Source organism: Nerophis lumbriciformis, linkage group LG19 (assembly GCF_033978685.3).
Source record: "Nerophis lumbriciformis linkage group LG19, RoL_Nlum_v2.1, whole genome shotgun sequence".
NCBI lineage: Eukaryota > Metazoa > Chordata > Actinopteri > Syngnathiformes > Syngnathidae > Nerophis > Nerophis lumbriciformis.
This window is the reverse complement of record NC_084566.2, coordinates 37,315,018-37,342,999: the sequence shown is the minus strand read 5'-3', so window position 1 is coordinate 37,342,999 and position 27,982 is coordinate 37,315,018. Positions and strand designations below refer to the sequence as shown.

Genomic DNA, 27,982 nt, shown 5'->3' with positions numbered 1-27,982 from the left:
TGGCCTTCAGCTCGGCTTCTTTCCCCGGCGTCATTTCCGCATTCATATCAACAACTATGGCGAAAACGTACGATTATTTGTTTAAACTGCTGTTAATCGGGGATTCTGGGGTCGGCAAGACGTGCGTCCTCTTCAGGTTCTCGGAGGACGCCTTCAACTCGACGTTCATATCCACCATAGGTACGTCCGGAGTGGATACAAAGCGACACTCTTCCGCTGTTACTTTACACTCCGCCGTGTGGGTTTGGTCTAATTGCTGGTGGGCTAACTGTTCGGCTACATTGAGGGATGTTGTGACATTTATTTAAAGGACTCCATTATGTCGTGGTCTTTGTGTGGCGTGTTTGAAGGTGCTAATGTTGCTTGAGGACAAAGAAATACGCATTAAAACTCAGACGGCGGGCGGTTAGCATTGCTATTAGCCGCTAGCTATCAGCTGTTCGCGCCAATGTTATACAGTAAACCTATGCCGGCTGGTTAGCATCCTAGCACTAACGTCATCATTTATTATTAGTTATTTTTTTTATTTTTATAATTCCTTCCATGAAAATGCATATATACGAGCCACGTACAGTTGACACTCTCATTGTTTTTTGTTTCTTATACATTTCCATGATCAGAAAGACAGAACAGAACTTCATCTGTCAGACAGGACCGGAATATAAGACGACCATGATAAAATTATATTTTACCTTTGCAATGTTCATAGTTTTAAGTTTCTCAATACCCGACCTGTTTGTTGTGCCTTTAAAAAAGAATTAGAACTCTAATTTAAAACGCTCTCTACCTCTAACAACCAAAAAGCTGTGAAAACTATGACGCTGTGTTCCAAATTTAAATTATTTACTTATTTGATATATATATATATTAGAGATGCGCGGATAGGCAATTTATCTCATCCGCAACCGCGTCAGAAAGTCGTCAACCATCCGCCATCCACCCGATGTAACGTTTGATCAGAACTGCATCCGCCCGCTATCCGCCCGCTATCCGCCCGTTGTTATATATCTAATATTAATAAAAAATAAAAAAAAGGGTGAAAACTACGCGAATTGCACCTTGTGCAGACAAGATTTTTCGATGGGACACGGAGGAATTAGCGATGTAAAAGACCACGTTGGGACAAAAAAACACAAGTCTAATGCCGTTGCTAGCGATACAAGTGGAAAACTTTCAACGTTTTTCGTCGCCCAAACAGATTCTTTGGATGTGATGAATGCCGAAGTTTTATTTACGGAGGCAATAATTGAGCATGGACTTCCAATCGCACTGGCTGATCACATGGGACAGTTAATAATGTAATGCAACCTTTAAAAATCATTACGCGGTGATCGCGATCCCAAGAATAAACTTTTCTTGCATGATAATGTCCAGAAAAATTCGCTTTATATTACTATAGAGTCCTTTTAACGAATGAGTTTGATGGTTTATCACAAACCTTAAATGAAATTCCATGGCCACCGTCCTGCTCTCTATATCAACCAGGGTGAGCCCCACCCCTTTCGTGAGCGCACTGAGCGCGGAGTGACCCCTGTTACGCGCCCCCGGCAACAGGGGTGGCAAGCAGGTAAGCTGCGCGGGCGTAGCGCGCGGAGTGACCCATGTTACGAGCCCCCGGCCACGGGGGTGGCGGGCAGGTAAGCTGCTTACCTGCTGCGCGTGACGCCGGCCGCGGCGAAAGCGGACGAGGCGGGGTGTCGGTGCGGTGGGCGCGGTAGTGACCCTGGACGTGCGTCGGGCCCTTCTCGCGGATCGCCTCAGCTACGGCTCCCGGTGGGGCCCTCTCGGGGGAAGGGGCCTCGGTCCCGGACCCCGGCGAGGCGTCCCTTCTCCGCTCCGTAAAAGTGTCCATCTCTTTTCTTTTTTTTTCTTCTGTTGTGGCATATGCAGCAGGTGCCTGCTCGTTTTTCGTATGTGGGTAACAACATTTAACTATGTATATATATTTCCGAATTGGTTTAACTGCCACCCGCAAAAAAAAAAAAAAAAAAAAAAAAAAAAAATCTAATTAATCCGCCCGACCCGACCCGCGAGCGGATAAAATCTTTTTTTTTTTAATTTCATCTGCCCGATCCGCGGATAATCCGCGGACTCCGCGGTTGTGTCCGCAAACCGCGCATCTCTAGAGATGCGCGGTTTGCGGACACAACCGCGGAGTCCGCGGATCGGGCGGATGAAATTTTAAAAAATTAGATTTTATCCGCGGGTCGGGTGGGGTGGTTAAAAAAAAATTAGATTTTAAATAGATTCAGGCGGGTGGCAGTTAAACCAATTCGGAAATATATATACATAGTTAAATGTTGTTACCCACATACGAAAAACGAGCAGGCACCTGCTGCATATGCCACAACAGAAAAAAAAAAAAAAAGAGATGGACACTTTTACGGAGCGGAGAAGGGACGCCTCGCCAAGGTCCGGGACCGAGGCCCCTTCCCCCGAGAGGGCCCCACCGGGAGCCGTAGCTGAGGCGATCCGTGAGAAGGGCCCGACGCACGTCCAGGGTCACCACCGCGCCCACCGCACCGACACCCCGCCTCGTCCGCCTTCGCCGCGGCCGGCGTCACGCGCAGCAGGTAAGCAGCTTACCTGCCCGCCACCCCCGTGGCCGGGGGCTCGTAACAGGGGTCACTCCGCGTGCTCCGCCCGCGCAGCTTACCTGCCCGCCACCCCTGTTGCCGGGGGCGCGTAACAGGGGTCACTCCGCGCGCAGTGCGCTCACGAAAGGGGTGGGGCTCACCCTGGTTGATATAGACAGCCGCTAGGACGGTGGCCATGGAAGTTGGAACCCGCTAAGGAGTGTGTAACAACCCACCTGCCGAATCAACTAGCCCTGAAAATGGATGGCGCTGGAGCGTCGGGCCCATATACCCGGCCGTCGCCTGCAGCGAGACGCGCTTGGAGGTGCGCTCAGCGCGGCTCCCATATGATTGCGCACTGGTGTGCGTCTGGGTCGTGACAGCGTGGCACGCGAATGTCTGTGCTGCATTGGATCAGTCTCCTTTCTTTAACAGGCAAAAGCTTTATAACCTCACTAATGCCTTGCATCGTCTATATTAGATATATAACAACGGGCGGATGCGGGCGGATGCGGTTCTGATCAAATGTTAGATCGGGTGGATTGCGGATGGTTGACGACTTTCTGATGCGGTTGCGGATGAAATAATTGCCTATCCGCGCATCTCTAATATATATATATATCAAATAAGTAAATAATTTAAATCTTTTTTTAGTTACTTTATAGAGTTTACAACCCCCTGGCGCTGTTTTGTACTATTTTTGTACTTATTTTGATTGTTATTATTTCTCAATAATTTGTAAATGTTGCGATTTATAAATAAAGGTTTATAAAATAAAAAAGACGACCATGATAAAAGGAACTTTACCTTTGCAAGCTCATTATACTATTAGAAGAACTCTATTTTAAAACGCTGTCAACCTCTAACAACCAAAAAGCTGTGAAAACGATGATGCTGTGTTCCAAATGTAAATTATTTACTTATTTGTTATATATATATATATATTGCATTCAATTTTAGTTACTTTATAGAGTTTACAACCCCCTGGCGCTGTTTTGTACTGTTTTTGTACTTATTTTGATTATTATTATTTCCCAATTGTTTGTAAATGTTGCAATTTGATGTTTTATGTGTTGTTTACTGTTTTTAATGTAACCTTGCTGCTGCCCCCTTGACCAGGTCTCCCTTGGAAAAGAGATCTTTGATCTCAATGGGATTTTTTACCTGGTTAAATAAAGGCTAAAAAAAAAAAATATATATATATATATATATATATATATATATATATATATATATATATATATATATATAAATAAATAAAGGTTTATAAAATTCTCCCAAAAAAAGACGACCATGATCAAAGGAATTTTACTTGGTTAAATAAAGGCTAAATAAAAAATAAAAAAATATTTTATAAATAAAGGTTTATAAAATTCTCCCAAAAAAAGACGACCATGATAAAATGAATTTTACCTTTGCAAGCTCATTATACTATTGGCTAAGTTTTATATTCATAATTTTAAGTTTCTCAATACCTGACCTGTTTTTTGTGCCTTTAAAGAAGAATTAGAACTCTACGTTATAACACTCTCGACCTCTAACAACCAAAAAGCTGTGAAAATGACGATGCTGTGTTCCAAATTTAAATTATTTACTTATTTTATATATATATCCATCCATCCATCCATCCATTTTCTACCGCTTATTCTCTTTGGGGTAGCGGGGGGCTCCATATATATATATATATATATATATATATATATATATATATATATATATATGTATTGCATTCTTTTTTAGTTACTTTATAGAGTTTACAACCCCCTGGTGCTGTTTTGTACTGTTTTTGTACTTATTTTGATTATTATTATTTCCCAATTGTTTGTAAATGTTGCAATTTGATGTTTTATGTGTTGTTTACTGTTTTTAATGTAACCTTGATGCTGCCCTCTTGGCCAGGTCTCCTTTGAAAAAAAGAGATCTTTGATCTCAATGGGATTTTTTACCTGGTTAAATAAAGGCTAAATAAAAAATTAAAAAAATAGTTTATAAATAAAGGTTTATAAAAATTCTCCCAAAAAAAGACGGCCATGATAAAAGGAATTTTACCTGGTTAAATAAAGGCTAAAAAAAAAAAAAAATATATAAATAAAGGTTTATAAAATTCTCCCAAAAAAAGACGACCATGATCAAAGGAATTTTACCTGGTTAAATAAAGGCTAAATAAAAAATAAATAAAAAATTATAAATAAAGGTTTATAAAATTCTCCCAAAAAAAGACGACCATGATAAAAGGAATTTTACCTTTGCAAGCTCATTATACTATTGGCTAAGTTTTATATTCATAATTTTAAGTTTCTCAATAACCGACCTGTTTTTTGTGCCTTTAAAGAAGAATTAGAACTCTACGTTATAACACTCTTGACCTCTAACAACCAAAAAGCTGTGAAAATGACGATGCTGTGTTCCAAATTTGAATGATTTACTTATTTGTTTTATATATATATATATATATATATATATATATATATATTGCATTCTATTTTAGTTACTTTATAGAGTTTACAACCCCCTGGCGCTGTTTTGTACTGTTTTTGTACTTATTTTGATTATTATTATTATTATTTCTCAATTGTTTGTAAATGTTGCAATTTATAAATAAAGGTTTATAAAATAAAAAAAGACGACCATGATAAAATTAATTTTACCTTTGTAAGCTCATTATACTATTGGCTAAGTTTTATATTCATAATTGTAAGTTTCTCAATACCCGACCTGTGTTTTGTGCCTTTAAACAAGAATTAGAACTCTACGTTAAAACATTCTCTACCTCTAACAACCAAAAAGATGTGAAAACTATGATGCTGTGTTCCAAATTTAAATTATTTACTGAACTTGTGTGAGCTTATGGCTTTACACTTTGTTATATAAATATATATTTTGCATTCTATTTTAGTTACTTTATAGAGTTTACAACCCCCAGGCGCTGTTTTGTACTGTTTTTGTACTTATTTTGATTATTATTATTATTTCTCAATTGTTTGTAAATGTTGCAATTTATAAATAAAGGTGTATAAAATAAAAAAAGACGACCATGATAAAATGAATTTTACCTTTGTAAGCTCATTATACTATTGGCTAAGTTTTATATTCATAATTGTAAGTTTCTCAATACCCGACCTGTTTTTTGTGCCTTTAAAAAAGAATTAGAACTCTACGTTAAAACACTCTCTACCTCTAACAACCAAAAAGATGTGAAAACGATGATGCTGTGTTCCAAATTTAAATTATTTACTGAACTTGTGTGAGCTTATGGCTTTACACTTTGTTATATAAATATATATTTTGCATTCTATTTTAGTTACTTTATAGAGTTTATAACCCCCTGGCGTTGTGTTGTACTGTTTTTGTACTTCTGATTATTATTATTTCTCAATTGTTTGTAAATGTTGCAATTTATAAATAAAGGTTTATAAAATAAAAAATAAAAAAGACGACCAAGATAAAATAAATGTTACCTTTGAAAGCTCATTATGCTATTGGCTAAGTTTTATATTCATAATTTTAGGTTCCTCAATACCCGACCTGTTTTTTGTGCCTTTAAAAAAGAATAAGAACTCTACTTTAAATCGCTCTCTACCTCTAACAACCAAAAAGATGTGAAAACGATGATGCTGTGCTCCAAATTTAAATTATTTACTGAACTTGTGTGAGCCTATGGCTTTACATTTTGTTATATAAATATCTATTTTGCATTCTATTTTAGTTACTTTATTGAGTTTACAACCCCCTGGCGTTGTTTTGTACTGTTTTTGTACTTATTTTCATTATTATTTATATGTATATACATGTGTGTAGATGCATATATATATATATATATATATATATATATGTGTGTGTATGTGTATATGTGTGTGTGTGTGTGTGTAAATGTACTGTATACACATATAAATAAATGTATATATTATTCACAATTACCAATTATATTGAATAATACAAAGGTCCTGAGAAGTCCTGAGTTCAAACCCGGGCTCGGGATCTTTCTGTGTGGAATTTGCATGTTCTCCCCGTGACTGCGTGGGTTCCCTCCGGGTACTCTGGCTTCCTCCCACCTCCAAAGACACGCACCTGGGGATAGGTTGATTGGCAACACTAAATGGTCCCTAGTGTGTGAATGTGAGTGTGAATGTTAGGGATGTCCCGATACAACTTTTTCACTTCCGATACGATACCGATATTGTAGCCTTGAGTATTGGCCGATACAGATATCAATACGATACGATATAGGCACAAATCATACATATATTTATTCGTTATTTTGTTGTGTGGAATGTTAGAAAAGGCTTGATAAAGTGATGTTACTGTTACTGATGTTGTAGTGTTAAAACAGAAAACAATAGTCAGCAAGAGTAGGTATAGGAAAAACTGACCCATTTATTATTAACCAATTGGTTACATAAATTTTAACCTTCAACATAAGAGTATTACCTCAACAAATCCAATAAAAACAAAATGTTATATTTAAAGTGCAAAATAACCACTAATACCAACATAATTACACAATTGAATAGAATAAATTAAAAATAAATTAGAAGACCCTGAAAAATAACCTAAATAAATCCATCCATCCATCCATCCATCTTCTTCCGCTTATCCGAGGTCGGGTCGCGGGGGCAGCAGCCTAAGCAGGGAAGCCCAGACTTCCCTCTCCCCAGCCACTTCGTCCAGCTCCTCCCGGGGGATCCCGAGGCGTTCCCAGGCCAGCCGGGAGACATAGTCTTCCCAACGTGTCCTGGGTCTTCCCCGTGGCCTCCTACCGGTCGGACATTCCCTAAACACCTCCTTAGGGAGGCGCTCAGGTGGCATCCTGACCAGATGACCGAACCACCTCATCTGGCTCCTCTCGATGCGGAGGAGCAGCGGCTTTACTTTGAGCTCCCCCCGGATGACAGAGCTTCTCACCCTATCTCTAAGGGAGAGCCCCGCCACCCGGCGGAGGAAACTCATTTCGGCCGCTTGTACCCGTGATCTTGTCCTTTCGGTCATAACCCAAAGCTCATGACCATAGGTGAGGATGGGAACGTAGATCGACCGGTAAATTGAGAGCTTTGCCTTCCGGCTCAGCTCCTTCTTCACCACAACGGATCGATACAGCGTCCGCATTACTGAAGACGCCGCACCGATCCGCCTGTCGATCTCACGATCCACTCTTCCCTCACTCGTGAACAAGACTCCGAGGTACTTGAACTCCTCCACTTGGGGCAAGATCTCCTCCCCAACCCGGAGATGGCACTCCACCCTTTTCCGGGCGAGAACCATGGACTCGGACTTGGAGGTGCTGATTCTCATCCCAGTCGCTTCACACTCAGCTGCGAACCGATCCAGTGAGAGCTGAAGATCCTGGCCAGATGAAGCCATCAGGACCAAATCATCTGCAAAAAGCAGAGACCTAATCCTGCAGCCACCAAACCGGATCCCCTCAACGCCTTGACTGCGCCTAGAAATTCTGTCCATAAAAGTTATGAACAGAATCGGTGACAAAGGGCAGCCTTGGCGGAGTCCAACCCTCACCGGAAACGTGTCCGACTTACTGCCGGCAATGCGAACCAAGCTCTGACACTGATCATACAGGGAGCGGACCGCCACAATCAGACAGTCCGAAACCCCATACTCTCTGAGCACTCCCCACAGGACTTCCCGAGGGACACGGTCGAATGCCTTCTCCAAGTCCACAAAGCACATGTAGACTGGTTGGGCAAACTCCCATGCACCCTCAAGGACCCTGCCGAGAGTATAGAGCTGGTCCACAGTTCCACGACCAGGACGAAAACCACACTGTTCCTCCTGAATCCGAGGTTCGACTATCCGGCGTAGCCTCCTCTCCAGTACACCTGAATAGACCTTACCGGGAAGGCTGAGGAGTGTGATCCCACGATAGTTAGAACACACCCTCCGGTTCCCCTTTTTAAAGAGAGGAACCACCACCCCGGTCTGCCAATCCAGAGGTACTGCCCCCGATGTCCACGCGATGCTGCAGAGTCTTGTCAACCAAGACAGCCCTACAGCATCCAGAGCCTTAAGGAACTCCGGGCGGATCTCATCCACCCCCGGGGCCTTGCCACCGAGTAGCTTTTTAACTACCTCAGCAACCTCAGCCCCAGAAATAGGAGAGCCCACCACAGATTCCTCAGGCACTGCTTCCTCATAGGAAGACGTGTTGGTGGGATTGAGGAGGTCTTCGAAGTATTCCCTCCACCGATCCACAACTTCCGCAGTCGAGGTCAGCAGAACACCATCCGCACCATACACGGTGTTGGTAGTGCACTGCTTCCCCTTCCCGAGGCGGTGGATGGTGGTCCAGAATCGCTTCGAAGCCGTCCGGAAGTCGTTTTCCATGGCTTCCCCGAACTCCTCCCATGTCCGAGTTTTTGCCTCCGCGACCGCTGAAGCCGCACACCGCTTGGCCTGTCGGTACCTGTCCGCTGCCTCAGGAGTCCCATGAGCCAAAAGAACCCGATAGGACTCCTTCTTCAGCTTGACGGCATCCCTCACCGCCGGTGTCCACCAACGGGTTCTAGGATTACCGCCACGACAGGCACCAACTACCTTGCGGCCACAGCTCCAATCAGCCGCCTCGACAATAGAGGTGCGGAACATGGTCCACTCGGACTCAATGTCCAGCACCTCCCTCGTGACATGTTCAAAGTTCTTCCGGAGGTGGGAATTGAAACTCTCTCTGACAGGAGACTCTGCCAGACGTTCCCAGCAAACCCTCACAATGCGTTTGGGCCTGCCAGGTCTGTCCGGCATCCTCCCCCACCATCGCAGCCAACTCACCACCAGGTGGTGATCGGTAGAAAGCTCCGCCCCTCTCTTCACCCGAGTGTCCAAAACATGAGGCCGCAAATCCGATGACACAACTACAAAGTCGATCATAGAACTGCGGCCTAGGGTGTCCTGGTGCCAAGTGCACATATGGACACCCTTATGCTTGAACATGGTGTTCGTTATGGACAATCCGTGACGGGCACAAAAGTCCAATAACAAAACACCACTTGGGTTCAGATCCGGGCGGCCATTCTTCCCAATCACGCCTCTCCAGGTTTCACTGTCGTTGCCAATATGAGCGTTGAAGTCCCCCAGTAGAACGAGGGAATCACCCGGGGGAGCACTCTCAAGTACTCCCTCGAGTGAATCCAAAAAGGGTGGGTACTCTGAACTGCTGTTTGGCGCGTAAGCGCAAACAACAGTCAGGACCCGTCCCCCCACCCGAAGGCGGAGGGAAGCTACCCTCTCGTCCACCGGGTTGAACTCCAACATGCAGGCTCTGAGCCGGGGGGCAACAAGAATTGCCACCCCAGCCCGTCGCCTCTCACTGCTGGCAACGCCAGAGTGGAAGAGAGTCCAGCCCCTCTCGAGAGAACTGGTTCCAGAGCCCTTGCTGTGCGTCGAGGTGAGTCCGACTATATCCAACCGGAACTTCTCTACCTCGCGCACTAGCTCAGGCTCCTTCCCCCCCAGCGAGGTGACGTTCCACGTCCCAAGAGCTAGCTTCTGTAGCCGAGGATCGGACCGCCAAGTGCCCTGCCTTCGGCTACCGCCCAGCTCACATTGCACCCGACCTCTATGGCCCCTGCTATGGGTGGTGAGCCCATTGGAGGGGGGACCCACGTTGCCTCTTCGGGCTGTGCCCGGCCGGGCCCCATGGGGACAGGCCCGGCCACCAGGCGCTCGCCATCGTGCCCCAACTCCGGGCCTGGCTCCGGAGGGGGGCCCCGGTGACCCGCGTCCGGGCGAGGGAAATCTGAGTCTCGGTTCTTGCATTTCCATAGAAGTCTTCGAGCTGCTCTTTGTCTGATCCCTCACCTAGGACCTGTTTGTCTTGGGAGACCCTACCAGGGGGCATGGAAGCCCCCGGACAACATAGCTCCTAGGATCATTGGGACACGCAAACTCCTCTACCACGTTAAGGTGGCAGCTCAGAGAGGAGCTAAACAGCAGAGTGGCGCAGCGGAAGCGTGCTGGGCCCATAACCCAGAGGTCGATGGATCGAAACCATCCTCTGCTATGATTTAGGTTTCAGGTGACTATTTGACTGGTTCTTAATTTGAAAGCAAGGCCAACACTCATTCAGACTGCAGCTGTCTTCTCTAACTCTAAATAAATCCAATTTTAAAAAAAAACAAAACAAAAAAAAAACGTTTTAAAGTGCAAACAATTCAAGTTCACTTCAGTTATTTTTTTACTGTCAGCATATGTTGGATACAACTGTGGGCAGGGACAAAAACAACAAAAACACAATATTGTCCACTGTCCAACTGCTCTAAGAAGAGTTCACAGCTCCAATTTCACTGACTGACTGTGCCCAAAACAATGTAGTAATTACTCTTAGTCTTCTCTGAAGAATAGTGTAAACACAATAAACATATCACTCTAATAACAAGAGCATAAAACAAATAATAATCAGTCAGTGCTGACTACCCTTACTACTCCTCCTCCTCCTTCTCCACTTTCTGCAGTCCGAGCATAATGTGAAGATTTTTTTTTAAGAAGATAAGCATTTCGGCATGCTGTGCTGTCAGCCTGCTCCTGTGCTCCTCAATGATAATTGACGCTGTGCTGAAGAGCCTTTCACTCTCCACACTCGTGCAGGGAGCACAGAGGAATTTAGCTGCTGAAGCGAGCCAGAGGTTTGTTGCTTCGCCTTGCTGCTCTCGCGAAAATCCTCATGTTCTTTTTTTGTGGTGTTTTTTCAAATGTGCGATGAGGTTGCTTGTATTGAACCTTCCCGGTTCTGTCCCTCCACGGGACACTTGCGCCTGACAAATGTTGCATTTAGCGGCAACGTCTTTGTCCGAGTTTAGGTTAAAATACTTCCACACAGCCGACATCACTACACTTTGCTGCAAGCACACGCGTTGTCGTTGTTGTGATCACGTGGGCTGTGCATGCTGGATCAGAGACGCTCTTCTTCCGCGGCCGGCACCAACGTTAATTAAGGGGCATTGCCGCCACCTACTGTGTTGGAGTGTGATCAAACCAGAGTCACCTATTATAGACGTGCTGCAGCGGTAAATGGACAGCTTATATCGGAGCGCTTATATCGGAGTTTTTAGATTCAGTCCGATAAAATCCGATATTCACTTTTTTGGCTAATATCGGACTGATTCCCGATATCAATATCGGACGGATCGGGACATCCCTAGTGAATGTTGTCTATCTATCTGTGATGAGGTGGCGACTTTTTCAGGGTCTACACCGTCTTCCGCCCGAATGCAGCTGAGATAGGCTCCAGCACCCCCCGCGACCCCAAAAAGGGACAAACTGTAGAAAATGGATGGATGGAAAATTATTGGCAGCATTGTTGCGTGAGCAAGTGAGTGTACCTGCTGCTCTGATTGACATGTGTGATTATCCCTCCAGGCATAGATTTCAAGATCAGGACAATAGAGCTCGAGGGCAAGAAGATCAAGTTGCAGATATGGTGAGATTGTCTTCATTCCTCACTGTTTTGATGATGTTAGATGGTGATTACTTATCAAGCAAGAAACGATTGCCTCAAGAACCATCTGTTTCACTTTCTGTCTCAGCTAGGGATGTCCCGATCCAGGTTTTTGCACTTCCGATCCGATACCGATACTGACCGATACCGATACTGGCCTATCCGAGCATGTATTAAAGTTTAAAGTTATTTAGCCTTTTTAGTTGTCAGAATCATGTTGAAAAGGGTTTTAGTACTCTTGATAACAACTAGCCAGCTGAATTAGGGGAGTATGAATAATACACAATGGTTGGTAACAAGAAACTGACCTGTTTATTCAAGGATAAACACAAAATAGACAAAATTATACATGACAAACAGAAATGGCATCATTGAAACTAGGGCTGGGCGATATGGCCTTTTTTTTAATATTGCGATATTTTAAGGCCATATTGCGATACACGATATATATCTCAATGTTTTGCCTTAGCCTTGAATGAACACTTGATGCATATAATCACAGCAGTATGATGATTCTATGTGTTTTGATTGATTGATTGAGACTTTTATTAGTAGGTTGCACAGTGAAGTACATATTCCGTACAATTGACCACTAAATGGTAACACCCGAATAAGTTTTTCAACTTGTTTAAGTCGGGGTTGATTCATGATACAGATATATACTATCAGATATATACTATCATCATAATATCATCACACAAGATAATCACATTGAATTATTTACATTATTTATAATCCAGGGTATGGAGGGTGTGTAAGTGTCAAAAAGACAGCCAAAAGAGTTTGATATGAGAATAAATCTAAAGTTAAAATATAGGGTAGAAATGCACCCATTTGCAGGAAATGTAGTCTTGATTTAAAACATTTTCTTTCAAGGCTTGCATGTCTACATTAAAACATTCTTCTTCATACTGCATTAATATATGCTACTTTTAAACTTTCATGCAGAGAAGGAAATCACAACTAAAAAAATCCCTAATTTTTTCATACGGTGTTGATCTGGAAATTTTTGCCTCGGCATTTTGATGGTGTGGGCGTGTGGCACCGAATGGAGATAAGCGTCTCGACAGACGTTACAATATTTGAACAATGATGACGAAAACGGTTTTCTCTGTCGTGTCCGTGTGTCGAAAATTGTTATGCGATTATTTTTTTATTTGATGTTGTGCGTGGCATAGATTTGCCGTGCGCAGAGGACGCTTGAGCAGTGCGTAGAGGGAACGTTGGTCGCACGGCTGCGCTAGCATCACAGATAACGTTAGCCATGCTGCTACCTCTCTGCTCGGGGAGGACGTATACGTATGTGACGTATGACGTGACAGTATGTGACGTATGACGTGACAGTATGTGACATGTGTAAGAAGGTGCGCTTGCTGTCTGTGAGAGGGAGACACAGAAAAGAGTGAGAAGAGCCTGTCGTGTAATGCCAGCAGCTAAAAGCAACTGCGTGAGAATCCACAGACCTGTGGATGTGTTGAAGGTGTGCTGGAAAATGCGGAACGGAAATTAGGGAGCAGCAGAAAAGTGGAATGTATTATTTAAATCGGTGCGTTGGAAAACACAGACCGGAGTTTTTTCTTTAAACTGGATCTGGATCGGCATTTTCCCATGCCTTGCCGATACGCATTTTTTGGCAAATATCGGCGGCCGATCCGATCCAAATATCGGATCGGGACATCCCTAGTCTCAGCTAATTTATGTGTACAGCAATAAAAGTTTGCAGCAACATTTCAATACCAGTCTCTTTATGAATTCTCCTTTAAACAAACTTTATTCATGACCTTCCTTAATAGCTTATTGATTCTAAATTCTAGAGTTCCTGTTGTTTTTCCAGGGATACAGCCGGCCAGGAGCGCTTCCGTACAATCACAACAGCCTACTACAGAGGCGCAATGGTGACTATCCAGCATATGTTAGTGTAGCCGTCCTATCTGAGCTCCATTGAGGACATTTTGCGTCGTCCTTTACAGGGAATCATGCTGGTGTACGACATCACAAATGAGAAGTCCTTTGATAATATCAAGAACTGGATAAGGAACATAGAAGAGGTATGAATCTACTTTACATTCTCACTTTCTTTAAATGTGTGTTTTGAATGGGACACTGAAAGCATCTTGGGCCGTTCCAGCACGCGTCATCTGATGTCGAGAAGATGGTTCTTGGCAATAAATGTGACATCAACGACAAGCGACAGGTATCTAAAGAGCGAGGGGAAAAGGTGAGAAGCATTCCTGAAACTTTTAATGTTGGGTAGGCCAAAAACACATCCTGACACGTTCCCCATTAATCTTCTTGCAGCTTGCTTTAGAGTACGGCATCAAGTTCATGGAGACCAGCGCCAAGGCTAACATCAATGTGGAGACTGTAGGTTACGTTATATATTATATAGGATGATGATAATAACACTGTCTTTTTGTCCTTTAAAGGCCTTTTTGACACTTGCGAGGGACATCAAATCCAAAATGGACACAAAAATGGTAAGAGGCAGGCATTTGAAATGTCTACGAAAACACGAACATTTGCGTTTCTAAACACTCATATTGGCGTCGAAATATCAGTTCTGCATTTTTAAATGAAATATCAACAAAAATACGATCGAAACAAAATTTGTTGAACGCTGGCCTCAGCCGCAGGCACTCGCTGTTCCTCTTCCCTAAACGCTGCACGTAGTTGCAGGTCGGGGAGACGATCAGGAGCACCAAAACAATCTCGCTCGTAGGCTTGGGCGATATGACCTAAAATTAAAATCTGTGATTTTTTCACACAAAAACTTGATTAACGATTTTTTTCCATGTATTTATTTTTTTTAAGAAACCAATGAGTACAAATGACAAAGGTAATTCAAAACAAGTATTACTTTTATGTAGAGATGTCTGATAATATTGGACTGCCGATATTATCGGTCGATAAATGCTTTAAAATGTCCATCCATCCATCAATCCATCCATCTTCTTCCGCTTATCCGAGGTCGGGTCGCGGGGGCAGCAGCCTAAGCAGGGAAGCCCAGACTTCTCTCTCCCCAACCACTTCGTCCAGCTCTTCCTGTGGGACCCCAAGGCGTTCCCAGGTCAGCCGGGAGACATAGTCTTCCCAACGTGTCCTGGGTCTTCCCCGCGGCCTCCTACCGGTCGGACGTGCCCTAAACACCTCCCTAGGGAGGCGTTCGGGTGGCATCCTGACCAGATGCCCGAACCACCTCATCTGGCTCCTCTCGATGTGGAGGAGCAGCGGCTTTACTTTGAGCTCCCCCCGGATGGCAGAGCTTCTCACCCTATCTCTAAGGGAGAGCTCCGCCACCCGGCGGAGGAAACTCATTTCGGCCGCATGTACCCGTGATCTTGTCCTTTCGGTCATAACCCAAAGCTCATGACCATAGGTGAGGATGGGAACGTAGATCGACCGGTAAATTGAGAGCTTTGCCTTCCGGCTCAGCTCCTTCTTCACCACAACGGATTGATACAGCGTCCGCATTACTGAAGACGCCGCACCGATCCGCCTGTCGATCTCACGATCCACTCTTCCCTCACTCGTGAACAAGACTACCGAGGTACTTGAACTCCTCCACTTGGGGCAAGATCTCCTCCCCAACCCGGAGATGGCACTCCACCCTTTTCCGGGCGAGAACCATGGACTCGGACTTGGAGGTGCTGATTCTCATCCCAGTCGCTTCACACTCGGCTGCGAACCGATCCAGTGAGAGCTGAAGATCCTGGCCAGATGAAGCCATCAGGACCACATCATCTGCAAAAAGCAGAGACCTAATCCTGCAGCCACCAAACCAGATCCCCTCAACGCCTTGACTGCGCCTAGAAATTCTGTCCATAAAAGTTATGAACAGAATCGGTGACAAAGGGCAGCCTTGGCGGAGTCCAACCCTCACTGGAAACGTGTCCGACTTACTGCCGGCAATGCGGACCAAGCTCTGGCACTGATCATACAGGGAGCGGACTGCCACAATCAGACAGTCCGATACCCCGTACTCTCTGAGCACTCCCCACAGGACTTCCCGAGGGACACGGTCGAATGCCTTCTCCAAGTCCACAAAACACATGTAGACTTTAAAATGTAATATCGGAAATTATCGGTATCGGTTTCAAAAAGTAAAATGTATGACTTTTTAAAACGCAGCTGTACGGAGTGGTACACGGACGTAGGGAGAAATACAGAGCAGTTGCGTCTCCCAGTCATACTTGCCAACCCTCCCGATTTTCCCGGGAGACTCCCGAATTTCAGTGCCCCTCCCGAAAATCTCCCGGGGCAACCATCCATCCGAACTTCTTCCGATTTCCACCCAGACAACAATGTTTGGGGCATGCCTTAAAGGCACTGCCTTTGCGTGCCGGCCCAATCACATAATATCTACGGCTTTTCACACAAGTGAATGCAAGCCATACTTGGTCAACAGCCATACAGGTCACACTGAGGGTGGCCGTATAAACAACTTTAACACTGTTACAAATATGCGCCACACTGTGAACCCACACCAAACAAGAATGACAAACACATTTCGGGAGAACATCCGCACCGTAACACAACTTAAACACAACAGAACAAATACCCAGAACCCCTTGCAGCACTAACTCTTCCGGGACGCTACAATATACACACTCCGCCCACCTCAACCTCCTCATGCTCTCTCAGAGAGAGCATGTCCCAAATTCCAAGCTGCTGTTTTGAGGCATGTTAAAAAAAATAATGCACTTTGTGACTTCAATAATAAATATGGCAGTGCCATGTTGGCATTTTTTTCCATAACTTGAGTTGATTTATTTTGGAAAACCTTGTTCCATTGTTTAATGCATCACAACAAAATTAGGCATAATAATGTGTTAATTCCTCGACTGTATATATCGGTATCGGTTAATATCGGAATCGGTAATTAAGAGTTTGACAATATCGAATATCGGCAAAAAAGCCATTATCGGACATCTCTACTTTTATGTGATCAAAAGCTAGTAGTTTGAAATGACACTGCATACACTGCATCTTACTCTTAGCCAAAATCACATTTGAATGTTATCTTTAGACCAGATATAAATTGTACTTTTATGCAATTATTTTCAAATAACTAAATTAAGAGCGTCCCCTGGGAGATGATACTTTTGCTTGAATAAAATTATTTTACAAATACAAATGTAGCATTGTACATGGCATGAAAAAAAATTATAATCTTCAACATTGAGATTAATAAAGTGTAAACTTAAAACTTGTCTTGAATAAAATATTTCTGTAAATAAAAATGTCGCATTGCACTTTGCATGCTAATAAACTCCAATAAATCAATAAAGGTACCAACAATCATTAAATAGTAATAAAAATCAATCAGATCAATAAACTGCAAACTTAAAACTTCTGTTTTGAATAAAATACTACTGTAAATAAAAATGTAGTATTGTACTTTGTATGCAAATAATCATGTAAAAATTGAGATGACTATATAGTTTTAGTAAGTGGATAAACGCAGGCTTTTTCCCGAAGTATCCTGGCCTCATTGTTAAGAATGTACTGATGTTAAAGACAATGTACACTTCATTGCACATGTAATTTATCACTATATTGATGATTAAATGTGTTAGAATTCCACAAAAGAGCTGTCCGGTTTGGATGTGCCGAGCGACTGCTTTAGTGATGGCTTTGCACACTGTTCTAGTACCAAGTCTACAATGTAGCACCTAGTGTAAATGATTTCCCCACAGTAAGCGGCTTTTTAGGTGGAGTTTGTTGTTGTGGCTATCTTAAGAGTTGCATTTCCCGCATTCGGCTCGATACTGTTTCAGATGCTGGAATAAGTTAGTTGTGCTTCTGCCTTTGACAGTCAAGGCATGAACGTAACAATCAACATTTTGTATTCTATCATTAATAAGCAAAGTAAGTAGTAGTGTCCAAACACTGAAGTGTTGCAGATATTTGACACCACACATAGCTCCACCTCCTCTGAAGTCATGCAGGCTCCTGCAGCAAGGCATTCAATGAATTGCTGTTGCGACACCCAGTGGACACATGTAGAATGGCAGTTTATTTCATTCAAAAATTTCAGCTCATTTTTCTACTTGGCAAAACTTGTCTCACGGGCTGGATAAAACCTGTGTGCCCACCTGATTGGGCCTGAGGGTCCTACGTTTGACAGCCCTGTTCTAGAGTATTTAATAGTAACACTTACCCAAAGGTGTGTGGCTACATTGCCTAATTAGAAATGTTTTCTGAGTTCTTTGCATGCATTTACATAACATTTTTAACGATAATAATGTTAGTAAATGATCTACTAAAAAACCCACAAACCATTCTGTGGTACATTACATGGGACATGTAAGTGTCAAAAGGACACCCAAAAGAGGTTGATTGATGAGAATAAATCTAAAGGTAAAAAATAGTGTAGAAATTGCAGGGAATGTAGTCTTGATTTTCAATGTTTTATTTTGGGGTTTGTGTGGCAGCACTTTGTGCTGACAAACATTTTCCTCACATCCCTGAAGGACTGTGTGACTGAGACTAAACATTTTGTGCATTGCACATTATGCTGCTGATTATTTCATGTTTAGTTTGTGGATTTTTGACTTTTTTTCAGTAAACAAATAAATCTTTACTATAGCACTTTACCAGCGCACGCAGCATGTCATTTTTTTACGATTATTTAGAGTAATCCCCCGTTTTTTGCGTATAATTGGTATCAGATATGACCTCCTTCGCTAATAAAAGCGTCAAAAGTGAAGGTGCTGTAAGCTAGAGGCTAACTACATAGCTAAATTGCGAGCTCAGTTGTCTAGCAACCACAAGTGAGTTTGGACACATTTAAAGCCTTTCTGATCACACCAAATGATCTCTAAGACACGCTAACACAGCAAGGACGTAATGTACAGCAATTATGGAAATAAATTCACCAGAAGTGCCGCGAGCCTCGAAACTCTTTGAAATGGCTGTGCCCACGTGCACAGGAAGTGATGTCATCCATATGGCTTGCAGTGGTACACAAAATGAATTAATTAATAAATGAAGCGTTCATACGCCGGGACATGGTCCGGACACAGAGGCATACTTTGCGCAATGTAAACGATCGTAAACGGAAAAAAACGACGCAAATAGAGGCGTTTGTGAATCGAGGTTCCACTGTACTAGCCTTGAGTGTGTTCCACTTGCCGGTAGCTGAAGGATCGTCCATGCGTCATTGCTCTGGCGGTCAATGAGGCGTCCAGCATCGCCACGACGTGGAAATACTTCCTCACATCCTGTGGAATTCTTCTCTGTTGGAAATTGGCTTTCATGTGATGAAACCACAGGCTACAGGTTCTGCTAAAAGTCTGTCATCCTGATTGTCCGGTGAAGACAGCGCCAACATTATGTCGTTAGCACACTGCAAAAAGTCAGTGTTCAAAAACAAGAAAAACAAAACAAAAATTAGGGGTATTTTACTTGAACTAAGGAAAATTATCTGCCAATAGAACAAGAGCATTTGGCTTGTCAAGACTTTCCAAAACAGGTAAAATTAGCTAACCTCAATGAACCCCAAAATACCTTAAAATAAGTATATTCTCACTAATAACAAGTGCACTTTTCTTGGTAGAAAAAAAAAGAGACCTTTTTTCTCAATATGTTGAAATATATTCTTAAATTAAGTACGGTAAATGCTAGTGTCATTATCTTGACATAGTGATATGCGCCCGGCATTACATTTCTTGAAACCAGCAAACTTAAACTAAAAACTAGTTTATTTTTCTTAATGGAAAGGCAACAAGGCAACCGCTTGTTACTCTCGGGGTCTCCTAGCCGCTCAGGCAAATCATATTGTTAAAAAATGCTTTTTTCCATCGATAACATGACATCATCGCGCCAAGTGCGTGCTCTTTCAGTCAATTAGTGCACGAGGAATATATATATATATATATATATATATATACGGTATATATATATATGTATATATATGTCTTAATAAGGTTATCCAAAAAATAGTGCTCGATACCGTAGTAGAGCGCAATATATGTATGTGTGGGAAAAAAATCACAAGACTATTTCATCTCTACAGGCCTGTTTCATGAGGGGGGGTACCCTCAATCTCCTGACGATTGAGGGTACCCCCCCTCATGAAACAGGCCTGTAGAGATGAAATAGTCTTGTGATTTTTTTCCCACACATACATATATGTATATATATGTATATATACAGGTAAAAGCCAGTAAATTAGAATATTTTGAAAAACTTGATTTATTTCAGTAATTGCATTCAAAAGGTGTAACTTGTACATTATATTTATTCATTGCACACAGACTGATGCATTCAAATGTTTATTTCATTTAATTTTGATGATTTGAAGTGGCAACAAATGAAAATCCAAAATTCCGTGTGTCACAAAATTAGAATATTACTTAAGCCTAATACAAAAAAGGGATTTTTAGAAATGTTGGCCAACTGAAAAATATGAAAATGAAAAATATGAGCATGTACAATACTCAATACTTGGTTGGAGCTCCTTTTGCCTCAATTACTGCGTTAATGCGGCGTGGCATGGAGTCGATGAGTTTCTGGCACTGCTCAGGTGTTATGAGAGCCCAGGTTGCTCTGATAGTGGCCTTCAACTCTTCTGCGTTTTTGGGTCTGGCATTCTGCATCTTCCTTTTCACAATACCCCACAGATTTTCTATGGGGCTAAGGTCAGGGGAGTTGGCGGGCCAATTTAGAACAGAAATACCATGGTCCGTAAACCAGGCACGGGTAGATTTTGCGCTGTGTGCAGGCGCCAAGTCCTGTTGGAACTTGAAATCTCCATCTCCATAGAGCAGGTCAGCAGCAGGAAGCATGAAGTGCTCTAAAACTTGCTGGTAGACGGCTGCGTTGACCCTGGATCTCAGGAAACAGAGTGGACCGACACCAGCAGATGACATGGCACCCCAAACCATCACCCAACCATGCAAATTTTGCATTTCCTTTGGAAATCGAGGTCCCAGAGTCTGGAGGAAGACAGGAGAGGCACAGGATCCACGTTGCCGGAAGTCTAGTGTAAAGTTTCCACCATCAGTGATGGTTTGGGGTGCCATGTCATCTGCTGGTGTCGGTCCACTCTGTTTCCTGAGATCCAGGGTCAACGCAGCCGTCTACCAGCAAGTTTTAGAGCACTTCATGCTTCCTGCTGCTGACCTGCTCTATGGAGATGGAGATTTCAAGTTCCAACAGGACTTGGCGCCTGCACACAGCGCAAAATCTACCCGTGCCTGGTTTACGGACCATGGTATTTCTGTTCTAAATTGGCCCGCCAACTCCCCTGACCTTAGCCCCATAGAAAATCTGTGGGGTATTGTGAAAAGGAAGATGCAGAATGCCAGACCCAAAAACGCAGAAGAGTTGAAGGCCACTATCAGAGCAACCTGGGCTCTCATAACACCTGAGCAGTGCCAGAAACTCATCGACTCCATGCCACGCCGCATTAACGCAGTAATTGAGGCAAAAGGAGCTCCAACCAAGTATTGAGTATTGTACATGCTCATATTTTTCATTTTCATACTTTTCAGTTGGCCAACATTTCTAAAAATCCCTTTTTTGTATTAGCCTTAAGTAATATTCTAATTTTGTGACACACGGAATTTTGGATTTTCATTTGTTGCCACTTCAAATCATCAAAATTAAATGAAATAAACATTTGAATGCATCAGTCTGTGTGCAATGAATAAATATAATGTACAAGTTACACCTTTTGAATGCAATTACTGAAATAAATCAAGTTTTTCAAAATATTCTAATTTACTGGCTTTTACCTGTATATACATATACATACAGACAGACAGACAGACAGCCCGGCCCCCAGCCACATTTTTTTAATTGTAATTTTGAAGAATTTACCTGAATGTGCATGAACTATTTCTGTTCAAAATGTCACATTTCAAATGTTTAAATATTAACTGTCCGTTTATTGTACTGTGCCAACTGTACTAATATATGAGTACGTATTTTCTCTTATTTCATTGAAAATAAAACCGCAAAGTCCATTTGGCTGTCATCTGTTTTAATTATGAGACACAATTGTGTCAAAGTCATGATTTTTTTGTTCATGCTTGAAATAAGAAATTATTACTTTGAAAAAGCAGTTTTATACTCGTGAGTGTTGATGACACCGCTTTGCAACAGTTGATATTCTAGTTCCAAGCATGTTTTACTCAGTTTCGGTCATAAAATCTCAGCAACAAGTTGTAATATCTTACTGAGATCATTTAGGACCAAAACCCTTAAAACAAGTAAAACACTCTAACATAAAATCTGCTTAGTGAGAAGAATTATCTTATCAGACAGAAAATAAGCAAATATCACCTTTTATTTGAGATATTTCATCTTACTTAGATTTCAGTTTTTGCAGTGCATTGAGCAGCACCAGGTTCCGCTGTTGTCGTTGGACATCGCCTACATGAATTGGTCAGCAGTGTGGGACGTGTTATTGATGAGGCAAGAGTCCAAGTTAAATATGAGGTGCTTCAACACTTATACTCTCCACTTAACATGGAAAACACAAACCGTTCCCCTTAACCCAGAAGCGGAAGTCCCGCTTGTTGAAGCGTTGATGTGATGGCCACAAAATTATAGAAATGAAAACAAATACTGTACCGTGTTCGCTTGGCACTTTGCGGTTTACTTAAAGTGGCCTCAGTAAATCGCAGTTTTAAGGTTCCATTAAGTACTTTGAGATTTGAGTACTCATTCAAGTTTCATGTTAAAATGACCTCGATTTTAGTGCAGGAAGTTTTTATAAATGTGTACGGAGGGATTATAAAGATGTTAAATGCATATTATATGGGACAGATCAAACATTTATTATTGTTGCAACTGAATGATAACCTTCTTTGTTTGTGTGATTTATGACACCACCTTTTTTGTTGCTCTTAGATCTGTTGAATCAAATATATTTTATTTTACTACATTCAGTTTTATATTGCTTAGGTGCCAAATTGTTGGTATCAATGTAGTGTACAAAAAATCTTGGGTACAAAAACATTTTATTCATAATTTGTATAAAATGTCCTAATTTAAAGGGGAACTGCACGTTTTTTTATTTTTATTTTGCCTATCATTCCCAATAAATATGTGAGACAAGAACACATATTTCGGAATACATCCTCATCCTTCTTCTATCCAGGTGAGAGCTATGATTTATGATCTATAATAATCTTCCACAAGCAAGGAAGGATGTCAAAATAGGCACACAAGCTTGTGATCACGGCGCTTCTATAAAGAGTTTGTCTGCGTTAGCGCTTATGACAATATCACTAATACGTGCTTAAAATTCAAAATGTAAATGGAGTATTGTTGGCGGGTTTTGGATGGTTTATTGGCAGGATAGAGGACTTTTCATTGGCTTTAATGTAAGCAGACTTTTATTTGAGTTACAATTAGAGATGTCCGATAATATCGGGCTGCCGATATTATCGGCCGATAAATGCTTTAAAATGTAATATCGGAAATTATCGGTATTTGTTTCAAAAAGTAAAATGTATGACTTTTTAAAACCCAGGTACATGGACGTAGGGAGAAGTACAGAGCGCCAATAACCCTTAAAGGAACTATCTTTGCGTGCCCGCCCAATCACATAATACCTACAGCTTTTCACACACACAAGTGAATGCAATACTTGGTCAACAGCCATACAGGTCACACTGAGGGTGGCCGTATAAACAACTTTAACACTGTTACAAATATGTGCCACACTATGAACCCACACCAAACAAGAATGACAAACACATTTCGGGAGAACATCCGCACCATAACACAACATAAACACAACAGAACAAATACCCAGAACCCCTTGCACCACTAACTCTTCCGGGACGCTACAATATACACCCCCCCCCACCCCCCCCCCCACCCCCCCACCTCAACCTCCTCATCTCCCAAATTCCAAGCTGCTGTTTTGAAGCATGTTAAAAAAAAACCAATGCACTTTGTGACTTCAATAATAAATATGGCAGTGCCATGTTGGCATTTTTTTCCATAACTTGAGTTGATTTATTTTGGAAAACCTTGTTACATTGTTTAATGCATCCAGCGGGGCATCACAACAAAATTAGGCATAATAGTGTGTTAATTCCACGACTGTACATATCGGTATCGGTCGATATCGGAATCGATAATTAAGAGTTGGACAATATCGGATATCGGCAAAAAAGCCATTATCGGACATCTCTAGTTACAATGCATTTAAAAAATAAACATCAGCCGTCATGTCTCTCATAATCATATTTCCGGGAGACTCCCGAAATTCAGCGCCTCTCCCGAAAACCTCCCGGGACAAATTTTCTCCCGAAAATCTCCCAAAATTCAGGCGGACTCAGGTCCTCCACTATATAAAAAAGCGTACCTGCCCAATCACGTTATAACTATAGAATGATGGAGGGCGAGTTCTTGGTTTCTTATGTGGGTTTATTGTTAGGCAGTTTCATTAACGTCCTCCCGGCATGGCAACAACACACTACAACAGCAGTCACTTTTTTGTATACCGTTAAGCAGTTCGTCTGCTGTAAACAGCAATGTTGTGACACTCTTAAACAGGACAATACTGCCATCTAGTGCATTTGATGAAAGCACTTTTGTGCGTGCCACACATCAATGCATCATCAGAGAGGGTGTTCAGCATGGTTCGAAAAATAGTGACAGAGAATAGAACAAGGATGGACAATTCAACCCTTAACTCAACAATGAGTAGATGAGTGTTATGTGTGTGTATATGTGTAAATAAATGAACACTGAAATTCAAGTATTTATTATATATATATATATATATATATATATATATATACATATATATATATATATAAATAATAAAAAAAAATATATATATAATAAAATTAAAAAAAAAAAAAAAAAATATATATATATAGCTAGAATTCACTGAACATCAAGATTTCTTATATATATATATATATATATATATATTATATATATGAAATACTTGACTTGGTGAATTCTAGCTGTAAATATACTCCTCCCCTTTTAGCCACGCCCCAACCACGCCCCCGTCCCACCCCGACCATGCCCACCCCCCTCCCCCCACCTCCTGAAATCGGAGGTCTCAAGGTTGGCAAGTATGCTCATAATGATTGTGAACAGTAAGCATCCATCCATCCATTTTCTACCGCTTAAAAACTGCAGTTCTCCTTTAAATTAATCAGAACAAACGTAAAGCGCATTTGGTGGCAATTCACATTGAATAATGTGCATTTTCAGATGCTTAAATTGTTTAGAATTCTGCCAATCATGTGACACCTCAATAGTTTTGTCTCAATCCAATATGTGACTCAGCTGGAAACTTTTAGGTACCTGTGTGACAAATGCTAAGTTGTGTGCTGTTTGAGTGTCAGCGCTCATATTTCTGAGCTGTTGTGTTGCTTTTCCTCAGGAGGGGAACATGCCGCAGGGGAGCAGTCAAGGAGTCAAGATCTTAGAGCCCCGCAAAAAGACCAGCTTCTTTCACTGTAGCCTCCTCTGAGGACCCTTTTTTTCCGAGGCCTTTTTAGAACTCGCTCCATCCAAATAGATCTGCGCTCACTCGCCGTGAGCCCTTCCTCTCCTTTTCCTTTCTCGCTCCTCATCCTTGTGGACTTCTTCCCTTCTAGTCTTCACAGTGAAGGACTCTCCCTCGATTGTCCTCTTCTAAGCGCTTCCAGTGGTGCGTCTGTAGGGGATTCTTTGTGGACCAGAACAACCAGGGGATTGCCCACGTCGCACGAACGCAGGCTTGTACTGATGTTTGCTTCCTTGTTTGTCTGTCATGCATCACACGATCGCGAGCACAGCCATCGGAGGGTTACTCCTTTGGATTTTTGGGAGAGGAATCATACAAGCTTATTTTTAGGAGAGCTTCGTTTTGCCAGAAACTGACAAGCTTAAACTGCCGAAATGCACATGTTTACTTTCATTTTACATTCAAATAGTGTATAATGCAGGGGCTTTCTGTCTGGCCTGTGCTTGACAATCATTTCACTTAATCTAACATGAATTGATCTCATATTTAAAAAAACAAACAAAAAGCAGCCTCATAGTTGCCGTTTACGTAAGCATTTTTCAAGATTTTTTTAAATTTTTTATTCGGTGTCAAGCTAAATGACATTTCTGGCAACTCGTCCCCCTTCAGCTCTCCTGGCACTTTACACAGTAGCTCTTGTTTTGTGCATCGATTCCAACTTGCAATACATTTCCATGGCGTCACTTTGGGAACCGTTTGGGAGAAAATTAGGTTTTACTGCCAGTGACGCCAGTATTTGACTGACAACCTCGCCCTTTGCATTCATGCCTCAACATTTGTATTGTCTATTTATAAGAAGCTCTTTTTTATATGGTGTTATTTGTACAGTAGAATTTATTTGGCTTTATCCGCAACAACTGACTTAAAGGCGTTAGTACTGTTCACAATCAGGCTTAGTAGTCAGTATTTCAAGGAAGGTGCACAAGTTTCAACACAGCAGCTCTGCCAACCTTCCATTAACGTCAAAGCGACCCTGTTTGTCCCTTAAAAAGTGCACCTAATCACTCAGTAGTCCTTTTCTGCCAATCTCCGCTTGTTTAGTTTTTTGTCGCCGTCTCATTTTTTCTTTCCGGAACCAACAAGTCATTTCAGACCTTGTGACCTCCGTGTCCATTTGTCTTAATAACTCAATTGGTCCGGTAAGCTATGCATCATGTACCTTGGACCTTTTGTATGTGCTTTTATGAATGTCCTCCTTTTGAGCCAAAAACAGGACCGTCCTTCTGTATAGGAAAAAAACAACTATTTCAATGCAATCAATCTAACATTTTGGGTTAGTGATGCACTTTCCTTCCCTTTCTTTGTATCACTTGAACTCCTATTGCTTTGCACAAAGCGATTACCGTATTTTTCGGATTATAAGTCGCACCGGCCGAAAATGCATAATAAAGAAGGAAAAAAACATATATAAGTCACACTGGAGTATAAGTCGCATTTATTGGGGACATTTATTTGACAAAACCCAACACCAAGAGTAGACATTTGAAAGGCAATTTAAAATAAATAAAAAATAGTGAACAACAGGCTGAATAAGTGTACGTTATATGAGGCATAAATAACCAACTGAGAACGTGCCTGGTATGTTAACGTAACATATTATGGTAAGAGTCATTCAAATAACTATAACATATAGAACATGCTATACGTTTACCAAACAATCTGTCACTCCTAATCGCTAAATCCCATGAAATCTTATACGTCTAGTCCAGGGGTCAGCAACCTTTACCAGTCAAAGAGCCATTTTGACCAGTTTCACAAATTAAAGAATACAATGGGAGCCACAAAAATCCTTTGAAATTTAAAATTAAATAACACCACATACAAAGTTTTTTTTTTTGTTGCTTTGTGCTATGTATAAACCAAAGGTCTCAGACACGCGGCCCACACCTTACTATGAAATTTGAATGTTAGTGCGGCCCGCGGGTTTTATATGAATGGCGCTTGGCAGCGTCATACTTGTCAACACTCCCGATTTTTCCGGCAGACTACCAATTTCAGGACAACTATTCTCTCGGACGTGCCGTGATGGTACAGCATTTAGCGCCCACTGCAACCAGTGTGCCGGCCCAGCCACAAGTTGTATGGGGCTTCTGCTTGCCAACGTAAGTGACAGCAAGGCATACTTGGTCAACAACCACACATGTTAAACTGACGGTGGCGGTATAAAAAACTTTAAGACTCTTACTAATAATGCGCCACACTGTGAACCCACACCAAACAAGAATGACAAACACATTTCGGGAGAACATCTGCACTTTAACACAACATAAACACAACAGAACAAATACCCAGAATCCCATGGAGCCCTGACTCTTCCGGGCTACATTATACACCCCGCTACCAAACCCCGCCCACCTCAACCGCACGGGGGGTTGATGTGTGAGGGAGCAGGGTTGGGGTGGGGGCAGGGTTTGGTGGTAGCAGGGGTGTATAATGTAGCCCGGAAGAGTCAGGGCTGCATGGGATTCTGGG

General features: G+C 42.2%; 1 protein-coding gene across 1 annotated transcript; it reads left to right on the top strand.

The window, feature by feature from the left end:
- The first annotated feature begins 11 nt into the window (after positions 1-11).
- Positions 12-27,618, top strand: LOC133618456 (ras-related protein Rab-8A-like). The gene is made up of 8 exons (XM_061978818.2): positions 12-180; positions 11,940-12,000; positions 13,853-13,913; positions 13,989-14,066; positions 14,147-14,236; positions 14,317-14,382; positions 14,445-14,495; positions 25,385-27,618. The coding sequence occupies exons 1-8, from the start codon at positions 57-59 to the stop codon at positions 25,472-25,474; spliced, it is 621 nt and encodes a 206-aa protein (XP_061834802.1). The 5' UTR covers positions 12-56; the 3' UTR covers positions 25,475-27,618.
- Positions 27,619-27,982: the final 364 nt, after the last annotated feature.

Bases quoted from the DNA above. Each gene is read 5' to 3' on its own strand.
- LOC133618456 (XM_061978818.2), top strand. From the start codon at position 57: ATGGCGAAAACGTACGATTATTTGTTTAAACTGCTGTTAATCGGGGAT. The intron at 13,914-13,988 runs GTGACTATCCAG...CGTCCTTTACAG, and splicing joins CCTACTACAGAGGCGCAATG to GGAATCATGCTGGTGTACGA. The intron at 14,496-25,384 runs GTAAGAGGCAGG...GCTTTTCCTCAG, and splicing joins CCAAAATGGACACAAAAATG to GAGGGGAACATGCCGCAGGG.